This window comes from Larimichthys crocea, chromosome I (genome assembly GCF_000972845.2).
Source record: "Larimichthys crocea isolate SSNF chromosome I, L_crocea_2.0, whole genome shotgun sequence".
In the NCBI taxonomy this organism is placed as follows: Eukaryota; Metazoa; Chordata; class Actinopteri; family Sciaenidae; genus Larimichthys; species Larimichthys crocea.
Window position 1 is genome coordinate 1,809,923 of NC_040011.1, and position 24,476 is coordinate 1,834,398.

A 24,476-nucleotide genomic window follows, 5' to 3' on the forward strand; every position below is an offset into this window, starting at 1 on the left:
CACACTCTCTCAGAAAGTGACATCACTGACTGGAATAATACTTTATTCTTTTTTTACTGTTATCAAATGTAAACCCACCACCAGTTTATTTAATACACAGAGTAAGAACATTAAGACAACGTTTAAATTAAGCATGATTGGCTGCTGATTTCTTTACTGATGAAACAAAGAATTTGCAGGACGCCATTAAACTCATTCAGATTAGCTTGTTTCATCAGCCCACATGGATTTAGACACAAAGGCAACATCAGTAAAAACCATGATCAGTCCTTGTATGATTGGCTTATTGCGGATCACGAGGATGTGATGAGTGCAATAACAAAATTAGGGAGTGTAGTGAGTGTACTGTAATGTCCACTCATCAGAGCCCAACACACTAAACTGACCAGAAGTGTCAAAGGCCACAGGAGAAATGAAACATGAAATATGTGTTTGGTCCACAATATTGGTAAACTCAGAAATAAACTCTGGTATTCAATACATTTCAAGAAAATGCTGCTGTATTCAGTTTCATCATTTCAAATGACTTCCACTTTCTTGTGTTTTCATTCTGTTAAACTGCTGTGAATGAAAGTCAACAGTTCCTGAAGGAGCATTCTGAAGGTGAAACCTGCAGCAAGCACACAGCAGGTTGGCTTTTATTGATGGCAGCAAACAGCAGAGAGAAAAGTTGAAGTTGACTTTGTACTGTTGGAATGAATGCTGTGGAGATGTATATTATACTGAATTTATGAAGGTAAACGTTTTTTTGTAAAAATATCAAAGACTTGTGCCAAGCAAACAATGATTGAATACAAAGATAAACATATCTTTGAAAGCACTTTAGTGAAGAAAAATTAAAATGTGCTTCATTTGTTCTACAGAACTAAAATAAAAACATGCATGAATAAAAAAAAAAGTAATTTCTATAAAAAGATCAGAGAAACAAAGACTGTTCTGTTGGCAGTATAGCAGCTTGTCAACAGAATCCCTTTTATAGAAAAGACGCTGAACACAACGTGAGTGTCGCTCCAGTGTTGATAAAAGATCAGCAGCACTTCACAGGCTGGATGCTGCTCCTTAAAGGCTACATGCTGAATACAGAAGAAACCAAAGTGTTTCGAACCGATGAACTGTCATCACCAACATAATGTTCAGTCAGTGTGGAATGTTGGTTAACATAAAGCACACCACAGAATGTCAGAGCAAACTTTTGCTCATGAGCTCGCACAAAACAACTATTTTTACTTTTCTTTTCTACTTTTCTAGAATTCTAGTTTACATCTTTGAATAGCAGGCATTTATCATATAATATTATAATAGGATTCTTGCCACGTTACTGCCACCAGCTGCCAATGAGTAGAGGGCAGGAGTATTTATCACGCTTATGGTCAAACACTCCACAAGTTACCTGTAAGGGAGAGAAATGAAGCTAACTTTCATCAACACTGGATAAACATTTAATGACCATTCTGATTTTCCTCACATAAGATCAGAATCTGGTCTGGACCCGGTGTGAAAGCCTTGCTTCCAGGCAGCCGGGTTTGGCGTGATCCAGACTTTTATCTGCAGTGGAGATGAAACTTGTACCGATTCTTGAATCTGACTCAGTGAGAAGGCAAAAGAGCATATTTTAAAAAAAATGACACCATCCACTGATTGTTGTGTCCAGCTCAGTTACCTGCTGACAAAGCTGCTCCTGTCCCATGTGAGGTCAAACCACTGCTGGTGGACACTGTCTTTAGTGAGACAAAAGCTTCTCTTATAAATATGCAACTAGACAACAACGTTAAAAATACTTTGTGTCCTTTCTTCACAGTGATTGGCTGGTCAGACCAGTGGCAGGAGGGACTGACTGAGATGTTTGTGTTCACACATTGTGATGCTCTTTCAAATTCGACTCAACAGGTGGACTTCAGCTGGGAGCGACTGGCAGGTTCACAGTGATGTCAGATCCTGGACCTCCAGCAGCATGGCATCCTGCTCTGTCCTCAGCTGGTCTCGGACCTGGAGGCGACCCACCAGCTCTGAGCTCAGGTCTGAAAAAACCCCCCAAAAAACACAGCATGAACGGGTGGTTCAAACAGTTACATGATGCAGTGAAACTATGTAGCAGTTGGGCGGTGTTTGGCTCAGTTGGTAGAGCAGCCACCCCACGTACGAAGGCTCAGTCCTTGCTGTGAAAGACCAGGGTTCAAATCCAACCTGTGGCTCTTTCCCACATGTCATTCCCCATCTCTCTGTCCCCACACATGCCTGTCACTCTTCAGCTGTCTCTGTCAAATAAAACTTAAAAAAAAAAAGCCAAAAAATATCTTACAAAACAAAGTAATGCAGTGTAACAAACCCCAAAAACAATTAAACATAACTGAGCATTGGAAGGGTTTTCTACTAAACCTTCAATATTTGAATAAATATTAACATAAATAAACAAAACATAGGATATGCTGTTGACCCGCTATGCTTCCTTAGATCCTCTGCCCCCCCAGACCTGGTGATTTAACCACAGTTATGTTGTAATTATTGAATGAATGTAGGTGAGTACCTTGTATGGCCTGGCTGAGAGACATGGAGAGAGCTTTTAGGTCCTTAATACTGAAGTTTTGTAAATCACTGCGCTCCAAATGTCTTCTCTGGACTACAGGAGGACTACATGCTGCAGGCTGGAGAGAGAGGAGAGGAGAGCAGAGAACAGGAATGATAAAATGTATTTAGGTGTAAAGGACGCTGCAGTAAGATTAAAGGTTTGACTCACAAGCGTTTTGTGGTCTGTTCTCAGTCGGTCTCGTAGGTTCCTCAGAGTGTTCCTGAGGCCTCTGGATTTGGACTTCTCTGGCTTGGCAGGAGGCTGAGGGTTCTTGTGGACCTGAACAGTCCCTCTCTTCATCAGCAGGGGTGACCAGTAAGAAGAACATGGAGAAGAAAGAGATGAATTAAGAAGAGGAGGATATGACCTGTTGGTATTTCTTACACTCTTCCTCCTCTGACTGTTTGACATCTCATCTCATATCAGACTGCACATGCTGTCAGTGTTAGTAGTTACTCGTGTGTTGCTGATTTCCTTCTTGCTGACCTCTCCCTCCTTCTTCTCCTCCTCTTCTTCACTTTCACTGTTGTTGATAAAGCAGAGCTGAAGGTTCATCTGTGTCTGCAGGCTGAAGGACACACAGAGAGACAGTTAAACAGACTCCATGTGCTGGATTTACACTGAATGTCGTTTGGTGGCTCACAATGACCAAACATGAGCTCATCAGGAACAAGTAGAACGTAAAATAAGTGAAGTGATGAAGTGAATCTGTTAAATAGTTGGAGGTGATGTGGATTAAAGCCCATCATGTTTTTAGGTCACATCTGTCAATAGAACCAGATTAGATGATGGTGAGCTGTCCGCTTTACACCAAGACTCATTTGTGACTGGAGTAGAAGCACCTCAACACATCACATCAATTTTTTGTCCCATATCTGTGCAATTAAGCTGAATCTTATTAATAAAGCCAGACCTGCAGCTACGCTTTGGCAGGTTGAGAACTAACTCCAACCTGCCAAAGTGTAGTTATGATAATCGATTGTTAGTATTAAACTTTTACTTAATTAACCAATAAAAAGTAAAACAGGGATTTTAAACTTTATCTGATCCAATGCTCCAGGTAGTTAACAAGTATCTCATTTAACAAGGTCATACAATAATTAACATTCAATTCATCATCATCATCTGCAACCGCTCACCCTCATCAGGGTCAGCAGGGGTCTGTCCCGGGCTTGGACGGGGTAAAAAAATGCCATCTCATCGTACGGCCTTCTTTCTGTTATTTGTCATTTCCCTCTTCAATAATAGAGACAAACAAGCATCCACACTCACATTCACACATGTGGGTGATTTAGAGTCACCAATGAACCCATTAAGTGCATGTGATTGGACTGTGAGAGGAAGCCTGGTGAGAACATGAACACAGATCCCAGCTCCAGCTGAGGTTTGAACCAGGAACCCTTCTTGCTGTAAGGCGACAATGCTAACCACTGCACCATTGTGCCGCTCTAAAGTAGTAAAACTGTGACTTCAAATGGTGACTTAAGACTCATTTTCTGGTAATGTATTCAAATAAAATCACCACCTGCATACAAGAGGCTCCTACAGCAGTAACACAAGCTAGTTTTTATATAATTTGAATTCTGCACCACATAATATCGCTCTGTGGTCGTCAGTGGACGGTACAGGAGGAGGAGCAAGACGGAGACTGTGCACTAGTTAATCAGTTCTAAAATGATTGTATACTTGAATCAATTTATAAACATGTATTTGCACTGTTGAGCACATCTATCAAAGGAATGGGTGTGTCTGGATTTCCAAGAATACACAATGAAACCATAGACTCTGCTGTTAATGTCATTTCAATACAGATTATTTGTCATATCTCTCTTCAATAATATATTTAATGTAAATGCTTCATCCACTGTATACTCTGTAGTCACACACCATACTGCAAAAAATACACATTCAGAATGTTACTAAGTGAAGTCATTGACCCTTTTATCCATCCTGCTGCTTGTAGTCCAGAAAAAGTGGAAGAACAGTACTTTGACCCATCAGGAGGGTTCAGGTGTTCCTCCTCCTCTAGTGCACTGAGCAAAAGATACATACCAAATGACATCACACACAATGTCATGCTCATAAGTAATAGCAGTCATGAGACGTGTGTGTGTGTACCGGGAGGTGAGTGCCAGCACATGGCTGTTGCAGGCGTCGTCTCCGTCGTCCCAGCTCTCTGCTCTCCTCCCTCTCTCCTCTGTCCAGCTCACCGGAGCTCTGCCTCGCTCCAGAGAAGCTCCACTCTGAACAAACACAGCAGAAACACACACACAAACACATTTATATGAATACAGATTTTTTTTGCTTTGCTTTGAAGTGACTCTAATGTAAAAGCCTGACTTGATGTGAGCTGAGGTCAGGGCCAGGGTTTGACCCTCGTCACTCAGCTGCTCACACTGGTATAAGATAGACGTTCTGAACTTGACCTCTTTGAAGTGACATTATGCAACTTTTATACTATAAATAACAGCTCGACTATCAGGCTACACAACGTGCTACACCTGTCGTACTTTGGAACTTGCTGTGCTCCACATCACAAAGTCTCACAGCAACAACTATTTCACTGATTTTGGTGAAGCTGGATTAGATTTTATTTTCTGAAGTCTTACAGTCTTTACAGATATACATGTTGCTAAAGTGAGTTAACCGCTCAGTCCATGCTGTCCAGTCCAAAGCAGCATTAGAGTGCTGGTGTCTACAGGTTAGTAAAGGATCTTTGGATCACCAAGAGGACGTTTTCAGTACAGAATGAGAAGCTTGAATGAGATAGAATGACACCCTCTGTCCTTAGACCCTCGGTTCCAGTGAGGAAAAACTTGCCCACAAAAACCTTTAACAGGGAAAAAAGGTGGAAGAAACCTCAGGAAGAGCCACAGAGGAGGGATCCCTCTCCCAGGACGGACAGACGTGCAATGGATTTGTCCCCAGTACGGAAAATCCAACACAAACACTATTGTACAATTAACAATGATAGATAGATAGATAGATGATAGATAGATAGATAGATAGATAGATAGATACGATAGATAGATAGCTAGATGAGATGACTAGATAGTAGATGAAGGATAGAGAGAGAGATGACGAGAGAGAGAGGGAGAAGCCTGCTGGTAGTTTGTTCCACAGAAGAGGAGCTGATAGTGAAAGCTCTGTCTCCCATTCTACTTTTGGAAACTATGATGGTGCCTGACCATGAAGAGCTTTATAAGTAAGAAGAAGAATTTAAATTCTATTCTAGATTTAATAGGTAGCCAATGCAAGGAAGCCAAAATGGGAGAGATGTGATCTCTGATCTTGGTTCCTGTCAGAACACGTGCAGCAGCATTCTGAATTAACTGCAAAGTCCTAAGAGACTTATTAGAGCAGCCTGATAACAAAGAGACACGATGCATCTGATTTTGGTGATGTTACGTAAGTGGAAGAATGCAGTCCTCGAAATTTGTTTTATGTGGACGTTAAAGGACAAATCCTGATCAAAAACAACTCCAAGATTCTTTACAGTGGAGCTGGAGGCCAGGGTGATCACATCTAAAGTAACTAAGTCTCTAGAAAGAGAGTTTCTGAGGTGTTTGGGTCCAATTACAAGAACTTCAGTTTGTCTGAATTTAACATCAGAAAATTGTAGGTCATCCAACTTTTTATATCCTTAAGGCATGTTAAGATGTTACAGAATGTTCCATATGCATACACATTTACATATACTTTTATAGCTTATAGTTTAGATATTTTCAGGCCTGGGCTGAAAATGTTTGAATGCTCATAAGTCTGAGAGAAATGATTGTGTCACTGAGAGCAGCTGACAGTCAGTAAATATGATGCAGGGAATGCTTCATCATGTCTTCATAAAACTTTGATGAATTAATAACAGGTCAGCATACTTTACTAGAATACATGACACAATTCATAAAACACAGCAGTTCATGAGAATCCATATTTCATTTAATTTAGTTCCTTTTTAAATTTAAATTTAATTAATTAATTAATTCAGCTAACGTGTTTTAGACTTGTCCAAAGTATTGATTCTTTGATCATTTTTTGATAACGCGTTTGAAATTAATCATAGTGGACTGATGTGGGCGGCTGTGGCTCAGGATGCGAGTCGTCCACTAATCTGATGATCGGTGGTTCGATCCCCGACTCCTCCAGTCTGCATGTCGAATCAACATACTGAACCCCAAATTGCTCCTGAAGGCTGCGCCATCGCTGTATGAATGTGTGTGTATGTGTGTGTATGTAGTGTAAAAGCGCTCTGAGGGGTCAGATGACTAGAAAAGAGATATATAAAGTTACACAGTTACAGTTACTGTACGTTATCATGCCAACCACACAGACTATGACCTCTGACCTTTTCCTTCTTCTCTTTTTTCTCCTCTTCTTGCTTCTCCAGCTCAGCGATGCGCAGGCTCAGTGCCTCCCAGTGCATGATGGGAAGGCCCAGGCTGTCCTCGCCGTAGCCTTCCTGCCACACCAGCGCCGCACCATCGGAACCTTCGTCCTCCTCCTCTTCATTGTCAGCATCGTCATCACTCCTCCTGTCGTCTTCTGCCTCATTACTCTCCTTCTCCTCTCGCTGCTGCATTTGTCTCTCCTTCTCTCCTTCCATCTCTGCAGGACACACAAGCTTGTGTATTATTATTACAATCACAGTGGGATTATCCTGTCTATCTGTGTCTGGATCATATTTTATGGAGAAAATGTTTTCTGCTTTTCCCTCTGATGTCCTCCGGCTGCTCCGCCTCAACTCTCTGTGATTTACAGAGTTTATGATGGACAGTGAAGTAAACTGCTGACAACTGTAGCTGCTGTTAGCTCCTGTTAGGTCATGTTTGTTAGCCAGGCTGCCTGGACTGTGAACTCAGAGCACCGGGGGAGTGCTGATGGGGAGCGGAGCTTGTGTCAATTAAGCAGACAATGTAACTGGGCTCAGCAACTTCTATCTGCATAGCTAAAGGCGAAGACACTGAAGAGGATGTTGATAAAGGAAGCTAAGGAGAGAGTGAACGAGTAAGAACTGGAAAATAATGTAAATGTGGGACTGACTTTTAGTGGATGGTGAGAGCTTGGTGAAATAAAAGGCTGAAAGACAGACGCCGAGCTGGGCTGACTGCTGCTGGACTAGTCAGTGATATTAGCTGCTGCTGGGTCTGGTTCTGGTTCTGGGCTGACTGCTGCTGGACTAGTCAGTAATATTAGCTGCTGCTGGGTCTGTGCTGGCTGGGGTACCTGGTTGATGATTGACTGTTAGCAAAGTTGTTGACTCTTTTTGTATCAGAAGTAAAGTCCATCAGAACAAAATACCGGTACAGCTGAAACATATTTACCACGTGGGATTACACTCTGAACCTGGAGGCAACAAATCACAACATCTGATGTCTGAACACACCTCGCTAAGAGTTAGAGTTTAGATGAACATTGAAGAAAACAGCTATGTGACATTGTTTGTTAGTATTAGCAATGAAATTATGAACTGTATTAAAAAACAATTTTAATACGCTGAGCACTGAAGGCACCAGCATGTTGATTTAGAGGCCACTGGCAGTGTAGCTGCTCACCCTCCCTCACAACTTACATCAGATCTTATTAGCAGGTGATATACAATGACAACAGACTTATGAATATTATATTCTATGTCTGCCAAATTGTGTAAAACAGAGCCCGTTATCCAGCTCTTAAGACTTTCGTTTATTGGTATGATTATTAAAGATGATTTCATCTTTATAATCAATCAGGGTCAGAGAGAGTTCTGGTTTGGTTGGGGGACTTGGACTCATGCCCTCACTAGTTTTTGAGCTCTTCACTCCGGCCCTGCCCAAAGTCAGACCACGAGTTGGTTCCAACTTTGGACCGTCTATCTCTGTCGGAACCACGCAGAACATGTGTGCTATCACAGCGTACTGTCTTTAGTGGTATCAAGTTGACTTACACTTTGTTCGCTCAGCTCAGCACGGCTCAGCCACGGCTTAGCTCTGTTGTCACAGACCTAGTTGTTTTTGCCACTAGTTTCGTTCGGCTCCTTCCTCGGCTCCTCCTTATCTTCCTTCACCTCCCTCCGTCTTCTGAAGTCAAGCAGCCCGGAGCAGCGCAGAGTGTGTCCGCTCACAGCGCACGACTCGGCGCTTTCTCACTGATAGACCGCAGGACATCTTTGTCTCCGTGGCTGTTCGCTGCCACACATCCACTCAGCTCGGTCCAAACATACCAAGGAATCGAACTTGAGGATTTCGCCCAGGAACAGTTGGAAAGTGAAAAATTCAGATGAACCACTTCCTGTCACTGCCTTCAAAATAAAAATCTCCTTTCTACAGCTACGGCTGTTAGCTAGCTGACGCAGCAATCTCTGTGAGCTGCGCGGGCGCGTATGTAATTGTGGCTAAATATAAAACGAGACAGACAAAACACAGAACGTTGAACCTAAACCCACTCTTTAGTTTTTTTCCAGACTCAGTCGCAGCGTGGTTTCCGGTCAAACCGGATCTGAGCCGGTTTAGCTTGACTGGAGGTGTGGCCTATTTCACTCGCTCCTTGCGATGTCTGTTCAAACTACAGGTGATCTCACACGCACAACACCACACACACACACACACCACACCACACACACACCACACACACACCCCCCACACACACACACAGTGTGAAGGCTGCTTCATTGCGTCATGTGTGCGTTTCAAAAAAGTTACCTGGCGTCGTTTCTTTACTTCTGTGTCACCAACCAGTTCTCACAGGGCAGGTGAAAAGTGGTGACCTGCGCAGGAGCGTCGAAGCCGCTGTCAAGTGATTAAAGTGTGACTGATGTTCAGAGAATTACGTCATTCAGGTTTATGACATCAATAAATGAAATAATCAATTCTGTTTTCTTTAATAAAAAAAAGATTCACAGCTGCTTTGCCATGGAAACTTCACTCCGTACATTCCTCACATTCAGATTGCTGGACTGTTTATCAGCCCACAAATGAGAGTGAGATGACGTCATTTGTTCAGGAGCTGAATTCTGTGTGGCCCAATCACAGCTTGTCAATTCGGATTTGTAGGTGGAAAGGGCTGGTCACTTTATTCAGCACAGACTCTTCGTTTCATTTGTCTTCTCCTGTGTGTGCTGTTTGGACAGTCATTTATGTCCTGAAGGACACTCATCTGGGTGTTTGAGCAGACTAAGTTTGAAAAAAGCATCTGTAGGGTTGATTATTAAACTGTGAGCAGAAACTCAGATTCTGCTGGATTGTCACGTGTTTCATGCTTCTCATATGTTTGTTTTATTGTCTGTGTGGATGATGAGGTTTCAAACAAGTTCACTCCAGCGTGTAAGATTTAAGAGTATGTACTGGCAGCATTAGAATACAATATTTATTAGTATGTTTCCAATAATGTATAATCACCTGAAAATAAGAATCGGTGTGTTTTCATGCCCTTTGTATCTACAGTGAGGGCCAACAGACAAACAAACATGATCTAGAATGACTTTGCTTTTAATATGAATTTTGCAGACAAGTTTTTCACACACCACAACCTTTAGAAAGTGTTTGGATTCAAGTCAATATGTCCAAAAAGGATCAGAGGGGCTATCAGAATCTGAATCAGAAATAGTTTAATATCTCAGGGAGAAATTATTATTAGATACTTGTTCTGACACTTACCGGGCTGAACAGTAAGACAAGATTGAGTATAGAATTAGAGTTAACCCAAACTGTAGCCGCTTGCTGGCTGTTTCGCTTATACCATTCTGCATGGAATTTTTTTATGATTATCTGTGGAAAGTTCATCAAACCGTGTGAAACAATGGGAGACAGAACGTGTCATCATCAATCATCTCTGCAGTTATCTCAAAGGAGAATTCAGAACCAGGTTATTGACTGAGGAACCACAAAAGCCTTCCGTGACATGTCATTCCTAAAAATGGATAGGTATTGTTGTTATTACAGTGACAGTTAATATTCCAGATGGCAGTGAGCCGAATGATGTGTGCAGTGTGTTCTACAACGAAGAGGACACCCGGGTGGCAGTATTAAACCACTCAAGTTTGTTTCTCAGTTTTCTCTCAGGGTCCATCCGTGAGTACAACCAGTCATTATATGACAAAAACGATCATGGTTCATATTATTACTTTATCATCTCCTCATATTGGACTTCCTGTGAGGGATTTCCATCGTCAGTTTCTTGTATGATCGTAGAATGGCTGTAATGTAAAGTCAGACTAAATACAGAATGTGTCCAGGTCATTCATGTTTTCACACACTGAGTTCTGTATAAATTCATTCAGGGCCCGCTGTGGCTTGGAGGTAGAGGGTGTCGTCCACTAATCAGTGATCTGTGGTTCAATCGTGGTCCTTCAGTCTGCATGTCGAAGTGTCCTTGGGCAAAGATACTCAACCCAAATGTGCTGTGCTATGCGTAGGAATGCTTGCTCCTCAAACTGATGAGCAGTTGGCACCTTGCATGGTTGCCAGTGCCATCAGTTATGAAGTGTGTGAATGGGTGAATGATATTGTTGTTTCAAAAGACTAGGAAAGGAACTATATTAGTACAGTCACTTTACATTACTGTTTGTTTATATCTTGATAAAATGACCACGTATGCTCTGAATATACGTGACCCCTGTAACACACTGTTACAGGTCAGACAAGAAAGTTTTTGTCTCTGGCTTGGGATGGATGAGTAGCTGATGGTGCCTGCAGAGACTCAGTCAAAGCCAGAGGTGGACAGAGAGCAGCAGGATGTCTTTATTTCTGTTGCTATAGCTTAACCAATTCAGCATTCATTGATGACACAGAGACATTACTGGGAGCTACAGAGCTTTAACACTTACCTATACTAGTGAGGTGGAACAACACAACGATGAGGCAGGGACTTGAAACAAAGTCAAACAACAGAAAACGATTTATGGCCACTCATTTTTAGTTTACACTCAGATAATATTGTTTTAAACACAACCTCTATCCATCATCATTGTTTTTTTATCACTATATTTTTCACTGCATTTTTAAATATCAATCTATTCCTTTACTGATGTATTTACGTATTGCTAACATCAAACATACCTAACATAGTAGATATACTTACTTTGATTAATAGTTTCGTTCCAAAGTAACAATTTTACAGAAATAACAGTCCAAGTTTGGCGAGGTTAACTGGGGACGGGGTTAACTTCCGGACATGCATAAGGAGGGCAAGAGAAGGAGAGTGGGGCTTAAGCAGGGTCTCCCTAGATGAGAGGAGCTAACACTCACACAGCCAGTCCACACATGCATTCTTCACTGGTTATTTTAGACATCAGGTACAATCCTTTTTCATATTTAGTTCTTTTAAAGTAGGACTACCTACTCCGGTCCTATAAATAGAAGCTTTACATGCCAACAGAAACGCCATCAGCCAATCTCAGCGCTGATTTACTTCCCTCCCGTGTTTAAATAAAAATTGGCTGAGGTTCACAGACAGGTACACACCACCACACACACACACACACACACACCACACACTTTTCAGCTGTGGGTGGGGACAGGATATTCAAGCTTTTCAACTTTGTGTTACATTTGTGGATTTGTTCCGTTATCAGAAGCCACATGTGAGAAAGCTGGGATTCTGGACTGCAGTTATAACCTGATGTCTTCTCTGACTGTCTTTTCCTCTTTCCATCACATCTCCACCTCTCCTCTGCCTCATCCCTCTCCCCCCTCTCCCTCCTCCCCCATCCTCCTTTCTCCTTTCTCACCTTTCCACCTCCATTTTCCATCATCACCTCCATCCATCCATCCATCCATCCATCCATGGTGTCCTTTGGCTGGCGGCCAGAGGCGTGAGCCAGCGTTCTGTCACATTATCTGCTGCTGAGTGAATTACTCTGGCTCCCTTAGACTTAACGAGGAAAGCAGGGGAGGATGGAGAGAGATGGGGGGCGGGGCAGGGACAGAGAGCAGCACGGGGGGGGAGAGAAGAGTGATGCAACTGAGAGATGGATGAGAGAAGGATAGAAGATAAAGAAGAGGAAGAAAAGTTAGTGAGGTGGAAGGAGAAATAAAAGGGCATATAAATGTAGGTCTGGAAGAGTGGAAAAAAAGGAGTGTGACACAAAGAGTGAGAGGGGGGTAGGGGACATGGGAGTGAAGGATGAAAGAAAGAAAGACAGGAGGGTGGGTGGAGGTTGATTAGAGCTGAGGATGATAACCCGGAGTGGGAGAAGAAGATGACGATTGGGAAGGTGGAACAGCAGCCGAGGGGCCCAACACCAGGGCTGGCTGATGAAGAGAACGGAAACAGATACAGGAGGAGAAGAGGGGAATGGAAGATGGAAGGTGGGTTAGAGATGAGGGAAGAGAAGGGGAGAGAGGTGGGCAGTTGGTGGAAATAGAATGAAGGAAAATAAACCGGGCGAAGGGGGAGAATGAAAGGAAGAGAGATGGAAGAAGAAAAGAGAAGAGAGCGAGGGAGGAAAAGTCAATGAAATACATCACAGCTGTGTACACTGGTCGACACACACCATACCGACCACATGCGCACACAATGAGGTCATGAGTCCTACATTGAGTGATTCACTTAAACTTCTGTTTTTTTTGTGAAAGGTCTAAAGCTTCTTTCTGTAAACGACCTCTCCACCAAAATCATAATATCATTAATAATATTGATATTTCAATGTGGTGATGAAACACTGAATTTCTTCATTATATAGAATGCCGTGTTGGTCTTTCAAATGACGAATGGAGTACTGATCCGATCACATGACCTCAAATGAAATGACTTGACTTGATTAGTTGACTATGTTTTCTAACCGCAGATAAAGGAGAGTCTTCTCCTTCCCTCTCTTTCACTTGAAGTATCCACTAAACCTGGAATAACTGATAATGTACACAAAGAAAGAAAATATTATTAGTGTATATACTATTATAGTATAGTAGCACAAGCTGGATGTGTTACATTAGAATGTGTGTATCAAAATGTAATTGATTTATTGATTTGAATATGTGGGGCACTTCCACTGAACTGCATTATGGTAATACACCCACTACCATACAGTGAGATATTGAACTTTTAATGTGACGCTGAACCACTGAGCTCGTGTTGCTTTTATCTAGTATTTCACTTTGAGCAGGTTGAATTAAACTGCAGCCCTTACTCAACATGATTAGTCTATGAGTTTTAAAGCACTGCCCTCTGATATTTGACAAACTCAGCAACTCAAGGCAATGCACGAGATTTATCAATATTTCACTTCCAACTGTCGAGCTGATCCGAAGTGAACTTTTTAAATGTAATAACTGATGTAAATTACGCACCGATTAGTTTGGCTGAATGTCATACACCATCTACAGTACGAGGGAAAGATCAAACTTACAAACCTACACTGTCACTTTAAATAAGCATAAAGTGGTTTTCCCAATATGGAGGGAGCTTCATGTTTCCATGGAGCCTTTTTCACACAACAACACCCAGCTGTGGCTTTTACCACGAGACAAATAACAAGCAAGCGTTAAGCCGAAACACGGCAGGTAAACAGGGAATAGGGGTCATAATAGTTGCCGCGACTACAAGGCTTCAACAGAAACAAATCCTGGGAATCCAAAAAGCAAAACCCTGATATATCCTCTGTTTATGGAGCAACACAAAACACGTGAGTCAACAGTAAACCACAGTGGAGCATTCTTATGTGAAAAAGGGGGGCCTTCAAGCACGCACGCACGCCCGCCGCCACGCACGCCCGCACGCACACACGTGGGGTAATGACACATCTTTGACATTTCTCAATATTCCTCCACATTGATGATGAGTTCCTTCCATAGCCCTAATTTGCACAGACACACGAATACAGAAAACAACCAACATAATAAATAGTATAAATAATATAAATAAAGCATGGACGGTGCCTGTGGTTGTTGTGTGTAGTGAGCAGACAACATAAAAAAAAGTTGAATGAGTTAGACTTACACTGAGGGGCTTCTCCCATGCCTCCCCCTTCCCACCATTCTCCCTCTCTCTGCTGAGGATCCCAGAGGTCATGCAGCGCTCCTGCTTGCTGTAGTGGTCAAAACTGGCTCTTTTCAGTGCATCATGTAGGAGGACCAGCGGTGGAACTCCACCTCCACTGAGCGCTCTCCTCGGTCTATGTTGTCTGGCAGGCAACGCACAGGAACAGCAGAAAGAGGTGGTTAACAGTTGATCTTTTACAAAACATGTTGGGAGTTGCAATGATCCATCACAGTATTGCATTGTTTCATTCTGGTCTAACTGATGGGGTACAGAGTCACTTGGACAGTTGCTTAACCTGTGTAAGTAAGCTGCCACATATACCAGAGGAGTAACTGCTGCAAATTGGATCAAAAAGCAGGGACTGTAAACTCTCTTCTTCAGTCGATTATCATGAGAACAGAGATCACTCGCCAAACAAGGCAGATGAACAACTGCCTGGGTTGACCAGCCAGTGTGCCTATAGGGAGTGCTGCTTCACAGAGAAATGGCTGACGCTGAACGGGAGTACACAGAGAGCCTGCCTGAAACTAGTTGGCTTCATGCTCCAATAGGAGACTGAAGAAAAGAGTGTTAAGAAGAGAGGAGTGGTCTTGCTGTCTTTTTGATAACTGTGAAGATTCTCTTTCCACTCCCGAGGGTGGCCAGTACAGAAACCTTATTATTTGCCTTGTTGTTGATGTTTACATCGACCATCTGCTTGAACACAGCTTAAAAGTCAACATCTGAGCACATATATAAGGATCAGTCCAAACACATGAAAACTTGCCGCCACAAGAAGAGGATACATAGTGGACATTGTATGTAGGGCGTAAAGTCCTAGTCAACTGGTCGACTTATTGGTCGTACATTCTGGGTCGACCACAAATTCTAAATTGGTCGATTTTTTGCTGCGTTAATGTCATCAGGACGGAAAGTAACCAAGTGCTAATGGGGGTGTTTTTCGAGAGCACCCCGTTTCACAGGTAACAGCTTGTCTTCAGAGACACCCCCCCTGTTTCACTATTTTGGATTAAGCCCAACCCACTAGGACCTGAAGAAGGTCCATGTTATTCATTGTCATGAAGGTTCATGTTATCCCTCTACGTCACATAACAGAGAGTAAAATCAAAGTGAAACCAGCGTTATTGGATAAACTGGCCACACAAACAGGGAACTAAACGGGGTTTTATTTTTTGGAAAATGAAGAAGTGCATTACTCACTACGGCTGGCTGGGTAGTGCACATTAATACGTAACAAAACATTAAACAGCTGTTATGTTATGTAAGCCAGCTTCTATTGATCTTTGCAAGTCAGCTGGCCTGTGATGGCTAAAATTAATGCACCAGTGTTATTATTTTTTAATTCAGGAAATGTTCTGTAGGATCGCCGGACTCACAAAAAAATCTTAAATAAAAATAAAAATTTCTGCCGGATGATCCTCCTCCCCTGCCCCGTGGATAGACCACCGCCCCGCCAACAAAAAACCTTGAAACACTGGAAAACACTGTTAAAACATATTTCAATAGCCTATTTTAGTCTAATCTTTGTTTATTTGTTTTATAACTGCAGGCGGCCACCCGCCCGCCACAACGGCAGCATCCCTCAGATAGCCTCCTCTATCATCCAAACGCAAACATACATCACATTGTCAATTTTATTGCTCAGAATATGATAATTTTTCCCTGAATTGCCTTTTGGTTTACTTGTCTCGTGCTGTATCAGTATATATATTTTTGGTATCATGGCTTTATATTGCACAGATACACCGTGATGCAAACCCCAAAAGGTTCTCCTTGCTGAACATAAACCTTGGATCAATGAGGACATCAAAGGCCTTCTAAACATGCGGAGATTGTGAGGAAGTCGGGCTGTCCAAAGATCGTGCATAAGAGGCCAAAAAAAAACGTTGCAGGGAGAAGATTGTACCAAGATTGTGACAGAACAGTGTGATGAAAGGGTGGAATTGAATGAAGCAACCGGATGTAGTGAGCCAAGAACATGGCTACCTCCTAAGGATGGGGCCATGTTAATGATATATTGCACAGGTTTGGTTGTGTGTGTGTGGTGTGTTTAAATGTGTATGATGAGCAGCTTGCAGAAGTCTTCCCAGCACCTCATCAATCTTTTCATGAGGTTGAGGAAGGTGACTAAATTATGGAGACCTCCTATGTGGTTCCAATGTCAAGACAGGACGTCCCAGCATCACACTGACTCCAGAGCGTTGGCATCTCACGTCCCCGTCATGAAGGCCTTTGAGAGGCTGGTTCTGAAACACCTGCACCCTGCTAACCTTGCTGCTGTCTGCTACCAACTAAAATCACATGGAGGATGCCATTCTTCCTAAATCAAACCTAAGTATGATAAGAACCCAGGTTTAAAATGAACAATAAACTGGACTAGTCTCTTTAGGAAGGGACAGAGCAGACTGTGATGTCAGAGCCTTTCAGGAACACTTTCAGGAAAACCTGTTTACTCCAGATGTCATGTGTTGACTAGAAGCATGTTTACCAGTTATGTTGAGGAGGCGTGGCAGAAGCGTTCCAGAAAGCACACATCTGGTTCCTCAGACCTTTGTGGATCTTCAGTGGGTCAGTGTTGAGTTCAAACATATTTCTGCTCGCCGTAGTGAACACAGGCCAGAGCTTTCTGTTTTCAACCAGGCCGTCATGGTTCACATTAGGATTTCTAAAAGAGGGAAGAATGACGAGGAATACTGCAATTCAAAAAAGAGATCACACTGAAAAAACAAACACGTGTTTTGAAATATATCATCAGGTACAGGTACAGCTTGTCCAAAGGAGGTGGACATCCACTTCATATATGGCTATTTTTTTTTTAGGGCAGCCTGGATTATCTGTAAGTTGCAGCAGAGTGGCCATTACTCACTGTGCTGAGACCAGAAGAAAAGACTCTTACCACTGTCATGGGCCGGCTATAACCATAATTAGATTAAAAGCATAACATTCCAAGTGTGGGAGACAATTACATTACTTTACCAGATGTCTGAATTTGCAAAAAAAAAAAATTTGCATTTGCTACATGTATGCCTGATTTAAAAAAGCATGTGATCACAAAACATGAGCTGATTGGGAATCAGGCAGATGAGACTGATCTCGTGGCTGAGTTTTCCCTCATACATTCACTTTGCCTTTTAATATCTACCTGTATGTATTTAGGGACCTCCAGCTGGTAGTAACAAGGAAAAGACTACAGTCATGGTGGCTTTGTCAGACTGCAAGTTAGCACATTGGGGTTTTGTGCTAACTGCTAAGTGTGAGCATACTTGACTGTCCAAACTTGCTGATATTTAGCAGGATACTATATTTTTATCTTTGTTTGATAATTACCATAAAAACTTCAAGTCCAGTTGAGCTGGCTGATGGGAGCTTCAGTATCACTAGTTTTGCAGTCAACCAACAAGTATAAAAATGGTGTCATGATGGTCACCAGTTTGTATTGGGGATAACATCATCTGAGCCAAGTCATTCAAGTACAGTGGAGGAAATGTGACAACTTGAACCTTATAATGTTCCACCTCATGGTGTCACTAGAGGTGAATAGTCAGACAATCCCCAGTCAGTGGGCTTCATCCTCTTAGGGACCATGGATGGCTTTCCCTTAATTTTTTAAATGCCAAGGGATGCCCAATTACTATCACAGCTGGGAAAGGTCACGCATTGTTGGTTAGGATTCTCCTAGCCAAACTTGGATGATTTTGACTTGGACTGCCGATGATTAGAATCAATCGAATAGAAAGCTTTATTGTCCTTACAACAGACATCATAAATGTAAGCACATAGAAATTACAGGGGGCTTCAACGATGGTGCTAGTCCTAATATAGGCAATAGCATAGGTAGTAGTGTTGATATAGACAAGATTAAAAACCACAATATTAAATACAAATGCCAATGCTCATAAAAATATAGATCGCTATACAAAAATTACGTGGTGGTTTCATAATAAAAAGTGAATGCTGCATCTGCTTGTATTTCATAGCAAATGGTTATAAACGAGCAGCTGTGATGCTTCTGTAACTTGACCACCTCTGCTGTTCTGTAGGTAAGAGCCAAATTAAGATGGTCTGTTCCCTCTTTGGTGTACTCTTATTCTGTGTCTGCTCATTATTTAAAGTAAATACGTACATACTAATATGAATTCTTTCCAGTCTAATGCCTCACCCCGTTCGTTGCAATAGTTGGCGCCAATATCTCATAGCGTCGGTCCGTTTTTCCTCCTCCAGGGTGTAGTTGAGCTTCTTCTCCAGTCGGCAGGCCGCCGAACAAAGACAAACCAATTTCTCGGGTAGTCCGTGGCATCACACCCATCCAGCAGGCCAGGGCCATGTTGGAGCCGGTTGTCGAAGAATACTGAAAGAAAGTAGAGGAAGAGCTACTCCTGAGGAACCCAGGAGGCAAATAAGGACGCGGGGTTATTTGGTCTAGAGAATGGTCTCTGCAGATGCTGGTAAAGTTTTGTTTGTGAATGGACTCCAGGTTCATTTCTTAGGACTGATAAACCATTAGCTGGCAAGTTTGAAGTCCCAATTTCATTTTACTTGCTGAGTGTTTAATATATACTAATACTATAAATAATAATAATACTTACTAATAATTCATAACATATAATACACAATAATACCTAATAATAATAATAACATAATCTTATGGGTGGCTGTGGCTCAGGAGGTAGAGCAAGGTCGTCCACTAATCAGAAGATTGCGGCTGATCCCTGGCTCCCTCCAGTCTGCATGTCCCGAAGTGTCCTTGGGCCTGGGCCTGTGAATCTCAAACTGATGAGCTGTTGGCACCTTGCATGGCAGCCCAATTCCATCAGTGTTATGAATGTTTTGTTGTGAATGGTGAATGAGATATGTACTGTAAAAGAAACTTTGAAGTGGTCCGGAAGCTAGGAAAAGGTGTTAATTGTACAGTCCCAATTTACCATTTAATATGGACCAAAAGGATGATTACAGTTCTAGGGAAACAGTAGAGGAGAGTATTGATGACAGTAATGACAAAAGTTTTTTTTTTTTTGTGTTTTTGCTTTTCTTGGCCAAGTCAACCAACAAGTAATGATATTGAATATCTGCCACTGCCCCAATCTGATTTTCATAACTGTATCGATTTTGATTTACATCAACATTTGGTATGTAAATATAAAAGTTTACCTCCTATGTGATAGGACTTGTTTTCAAAAACAGTCGTGGATAAGCATATGCAATTACACTTAAGAAGTGCACACTAAAAATAGACTTTGAATGACGTATGTTTATAGCATGGGCGGCAAATTAGCGGCCGCGGGCAAAACTGGCCCGCCATCAAATTATATCGCCCGCTAGCTGACGTGATTTATAAAAAAAAAAAAAAAAAAAAAAAAAAAAAAAAAAAAAACAAAAAAAAAGAAAAAAAAAATATATAATATATATATATCTATCTATATTAATATATATATATATATTATATATTTAAATATATCTTTTTTTTTAAAACCTCATGTTTCCTGTCAAAATACACACCATTTCACAGATTTCAAAACATTTATTGAAAAGTAGCTGATAACGTAACGTGACAGCAGCCAGAAACCTCCTTGCAGCCCTTTACTGACGCATCAGTTGGAAACACTTAATTGGCACGTGCGTGCGCTCTGTATAACCTGTGGATGGAAAGTAAAAGTGTCCTGTGTCCCTCTTGTGTAACGGACAACGTGACACCAATTATTTTCATTAAAGAAAAAAAACAAAACCAAACAAGGTCGGCTCACTATCAAATATGAATGTGAATGCCACAATCACGCAGGATCTGCGCTGCTTGTATACATTAGTACGGCACGTTGCTAGGGCGGTTGCCCTGTTTCATGACAGACGCAATATCATACATGTTTAAGGCCGTTTGTTTCGTAAAACCCCTAACCACACACTTTTATTTTTTTTTTAAAAATTAAAACCACCTTATTACACGCATTTTGTACAGTACTCCCTTAATTACTAAGGACCAGAACACACGTGCGGTTCTCACTCAGCAATCAGGCCGCGAACCACTTAACCCCCCCCCCCCCCCCCCCCCGCGCGCAGGTCATGGCCCGCGATGGGATTGTCAGAAAAAAAAATTGGCCCGCGTCCAAACTTATTTGCGACCCCTGATTGTATAGTGTAGTAGGTCCATATCTTCTGGAATTTTTAGTGATGAGAGTTTTAGGAATTACGGTTTTTGGTAGGGCAGAATAATGACAGGCACATAATGATAAACAGCTCATTATTTGAATAACTAGTAGAGGCCTTTCCATGTAATTATCATACTGAACAGCTCTTAGGATGAAGCACATATTAACCGGCATTACAGCGTTTTTGTTATTACGCTTTATTATTTATTTCAGGTAGTTCAGTGATCAGTACTCAGGATGATCTGTGTAATCTTTCCTTGGTGATCACATGGCAAAGTAACCACATCACAGTCACAATCTGAGTCTGAAATGCATCCGGGGAACTTCTAAAGCAAAGCCACATACATGCCAAAAAACTGTGTGCTATGACTTGAATTTCTACTCCAGTTATTTATTCTATTGATATACTGAAACCCTGCTCTTGCGAGGTCAGATGTGATTGGTTAGTTTAATATCCCTCTGCAGTTAGCTATGTTTAGTGTTTCAATAAGCATAACAGGAACACCAATTACAGAGCTCTCTAACCGGTTTTTACTAGTAACTAGCCAACGTATAAGACCCTCATAGGGTGAGACACTTGTATGCTTTTTTTTCTTTTCTATACTTGATTTTCCAGGTCCAAATGTTAGTTGGGCTTGTGAGGTTATTTTAAACTTACCAAATATTTTACTATTATGGTAACATTATTAATACCATTGTGTGTAATGGAGCAAGGGCATACGCACACATTGCATCTCTTACCTTGTGAATTCCCTCCACTGTTTCATCCCAGAGCTGGCCACTCCCCATGTGGCTTTGCGGAGCCTTGGCTGGGCGAAGGATGGCGAGCAACTGTGAGCCAGTTGTCGGGCAGTATTACGTTATGGTCACCCCACAATGTCATCCATCGCGTCAACGGTTTTCTTTCAGCCCATTCTTCTCATCCATCAGTCCTTATACTGCAGCCCCACTGCCTCCAAGCCAATATCGTTAGCATGTGGGTCGCTCAGCTTGGACACCTTTGGAAATTATAAAGTATTTTAGAGTTATAACATAGAATAATGTTTTTTCTCAATTCTTTCTCTTATGTTAGACTATCAGTTCTGTGCAGTTAGATAGAATTTGCGTTATCTTGTGGCTCTATCTGTTTTTCCAGCTGCGTTGAGCTGAACCTTACCTTCCAAGCAGTCTCCCTGGAGATGAGTCTTCTCATTGTCTTGCTGAAGGCCTGGTGCTGTACGTCAGAAGTCTGGGGCCTTCCATCCCTATTGACTCCAAGTAGAATTGATGTGTCTTTAAATTTTCCTGAATTGAGCCTGGCCTCTGGGGTGTCGGGCCAGCATTTCCACCATTCCACAACAGGGACAAATTGAAAAACCGGAAGGGGGCCTGAACCATTGGCCAGAGGACCTGCTCAAACAGCTGACAGTTCAGATGTTGGCAGGTGATATGACAATAAATAAAAAATGAGACAATAACACATGTTAATTGTCAACACTGAGGCGCCTATCCCTTAATATGTCTCGGAATGTCTTGGAATTTTGTGGACAAAGGTTGTTTTTAAATAAATAACAGAAACTAATTGCTGTTCTCATATGGTTGTCGTGTCTAACCAACGGATTAGTCAAAACAGATCACGCCAAACAACGATGGAGGTCAAGCCCATTGGTTCCTATGAAAATATAAAGTTTCATATTCTAAAAAAACAGATAGGACCCATTTTTTACATTTGGGATTATTTCCAATTAATTCGTTGTTTTTAAATTATTATATACATCCAACATTGCATTGTTATATCTTATTGCTCTGATGTGATTGCTAATGGTAACAGGCCTTCTGGTGATACATGGCGTATAATAAAAAAACTAAAAAACAGGACTATGATTTTGTATGGGTTTTAAGAAAATGAAACATTTTTCAGCAAATTGTTGGTTGAAACTAACTGTGACCAGCATTACTGCCACTCTGGTGATGAGTTCCTGTGGATATTTACCGCGCAGACAGTCCATCCAGCTCCGGTGTCATTGCCTCCGTTGCAGCCGACCAGTTTGCCCAGAGGTGGCACGTTTGCGGGCTCAGCAGGGTTGGACCGAGGGCCCAGGGACAGTTGGGGACCCCGCTTTGAACTAGCCCTGGTGAGGTAGGTCCTGCTGTTGGAGACACGCGGTGGAAATCCTACTGAAGCCACCATCGCTCTCACCAAAAGATAGTCACCTGGATCAGAACAGACCAATACAGTATTCAGGATTCAAAATGAGCATACGTTGATTCTTCTGTTACAAACAATAGGATTAGACAAACAACCTGTTTGGGGTTTCACCAAAGAAATGGATGTTGTCTTGTACCCACCAGTGCCATCCTCTGGTCCCAGCAGACCCACATTTCCAGGAGGCTTCTGCGGAGCCATTGCAGTGGAGGAAGCCAAAAGGCCACAATCCGTTTGTATTAGTTCATGGGAACAACAAGAACTGGTCTCACTGTGAGCTCTGGTACACGGTCCTCATACAATCCAGAGAGAAGAACCACTTTAGATAAGCCTGGAAATGTTTAATATCACAGAATCAGATTCATCTACTGTAACATAACATGGTGGTTTATAAGTCAGGGCAAGCTAGAGTAGTCCGGGGAGGGGGTGGCAGATCTCGCTCAATCCGCAAATGTCGGTCCACTGCAGGGAAGCAAAAGTGCAGGCAGTGTGTCATGTCATCAGCGGTCTGCAGAAATAAAAACATTTTGCTTGCAACAGTCTTTTTATTCATTTTTTTTATTTGTGCGTTCACTGCTAACGTGCTGTAGACAGTGGCTGGACGGTTTAAAACTTGTTTCAAACAAAATTAATGACCATTTCCAACAGCACGTTATTCTGTGCTATTTCTTCCCACATTGTTCCTATTAGCTGGTTACTGCTAATTGCTCTGTTAACGGGCTTTGTTTCTGTTGTTCTTCTGACCTCAAAGTCCTTACTGAACACAATGGTCAGTCTAACCTATTTATATTTGGATAATATGGAATAAGTAGTGGACCGAGTACCTCCACCGTAGATCCCACCATGACGGGAGATTGTGTGGTCTGGGCTCTGAGGAGGGGACCCCACATTGAGGTACAGGCAAGTCTTCATCTCATCTCTCTGTTGGGGGTTTTCCACATCTCACTGCCCGTGAAGCCGGGAATGATGTGGGTCTCAAAACTGGTGGTTAGCAGCATTGGGTAGGCATTGGCATCTGTTACACCCCTTTCCACGGACCCGGGGCTCAGCAGGACGGAAGGAAACGCCCGCTTCCCTACTGGTTGGCCCCCTCAGCGAAGGGGAATGCCCAAGAACAGCACGACGTAGCTGCGATCAGGCACGGCAATGGCGGTGGCCACGGCTCGGACCGGTCGTGTTCTGAACAATGCGGTCCGATCGCTCTGGGAGGAAAGCAGGTGGGGTTGAGGAGAGATGAGACAGGCGGAGGAATTGGGGAGGAAAGGAGGAGAGGAAGGACGGAGGTCTGCATGAGGTGGCAAAGACGAAAGGACTGTCTGTGGGCTGGAGCCTGTGTTGTGATTCCCTTTTCCAATCCACGGAGGGCAGGAGTCTGCTTCTGCTCCCTCTCAGCTCTTACAGGACCACATGAGCGAGAGTACTGCAATTACTGTAAAGGAGCGTGCATAGAGAACAGACTGAGGGACGGTGAGGGGAAGAAAATTCAGATGTAGTGAGTGGAGAAAGAGATGAGAGGGATTGGAGGAAGCAGAAAGGTTGGACAGGTCTAAAGTTACCGTAGATTGAAAGATTTGGTCAGACAAATATAGATTATTTTACTGCACATTACTGTAATTTTTCTGACAAGTAACAGACA

At 42.4% G+C, this 24,476-nt stretch overlaps 1 protein-coding gene across 2 annotated transcripts; it reads right to left on the reverse strand.

Annotated features, from left to right (window-relative positions):
* Positions 1-26: 26 nt before the first annotated feature.
* Positions 27-7,186, reverse strand: LOC113747090 (schwannomin-interacting protein 1-like). Of its 2 annotated transcripts, none has more exons than XM_027285328.1 (6): positions 6,909-7,186; positions 4,685-4,809; positions 3,053-3,134; positions 2,735-2,860; positions 2,525-2,642; positions 27-2,018 (listed from the first exon to the last, which is right to left on the reverse strand). In XM_027285328.1, exons 1-6 carry the CDS (start codon positions 7,164-7,166, stop codon positions 1,918-1,920), a joined length of 810 nt encoding a protein of 269 aa, XP_027141129.1. In that variant the 5' UTR covers positions 7,167-7,186; the 3' UTR covers positions 27-1,917. The 2 variants fall into 2 exon arrangements, with proteins under 2 accessions (XP_027141129.1, XP_027141123.1); XM_027285322.1 differs by having other exon boundaries at positions 3,023-3,134.
* Positions 7,187-24,476: the final 17,290 nt, after the last annotated feature.

Bases quoted from the DNA above. Each gene is read 5' to 3' on its own strand.
- LOC113747090 (XM_027285322.1), bottom strand. From the start codon at position 7,166: ATGGAAGGAGAGAAGGAGAGACAAATGCAGCAGCGAGAGGAGAAGGAG. The intron at 3,135-4,684 runs GTACACACACAC...TGTGTCCTTCAG, and splicing joins GTGCTGGCACTCACCTCCCG to CCTGCAGACACAGATGAACC. The intron at 2,643-2,734 runs GTGAGTCAAACC...CTCTCTCTCCAG, and splicing joins GAACAGACCACAAAACGCTT to CCTGCAGCATGTAGTCCTCC.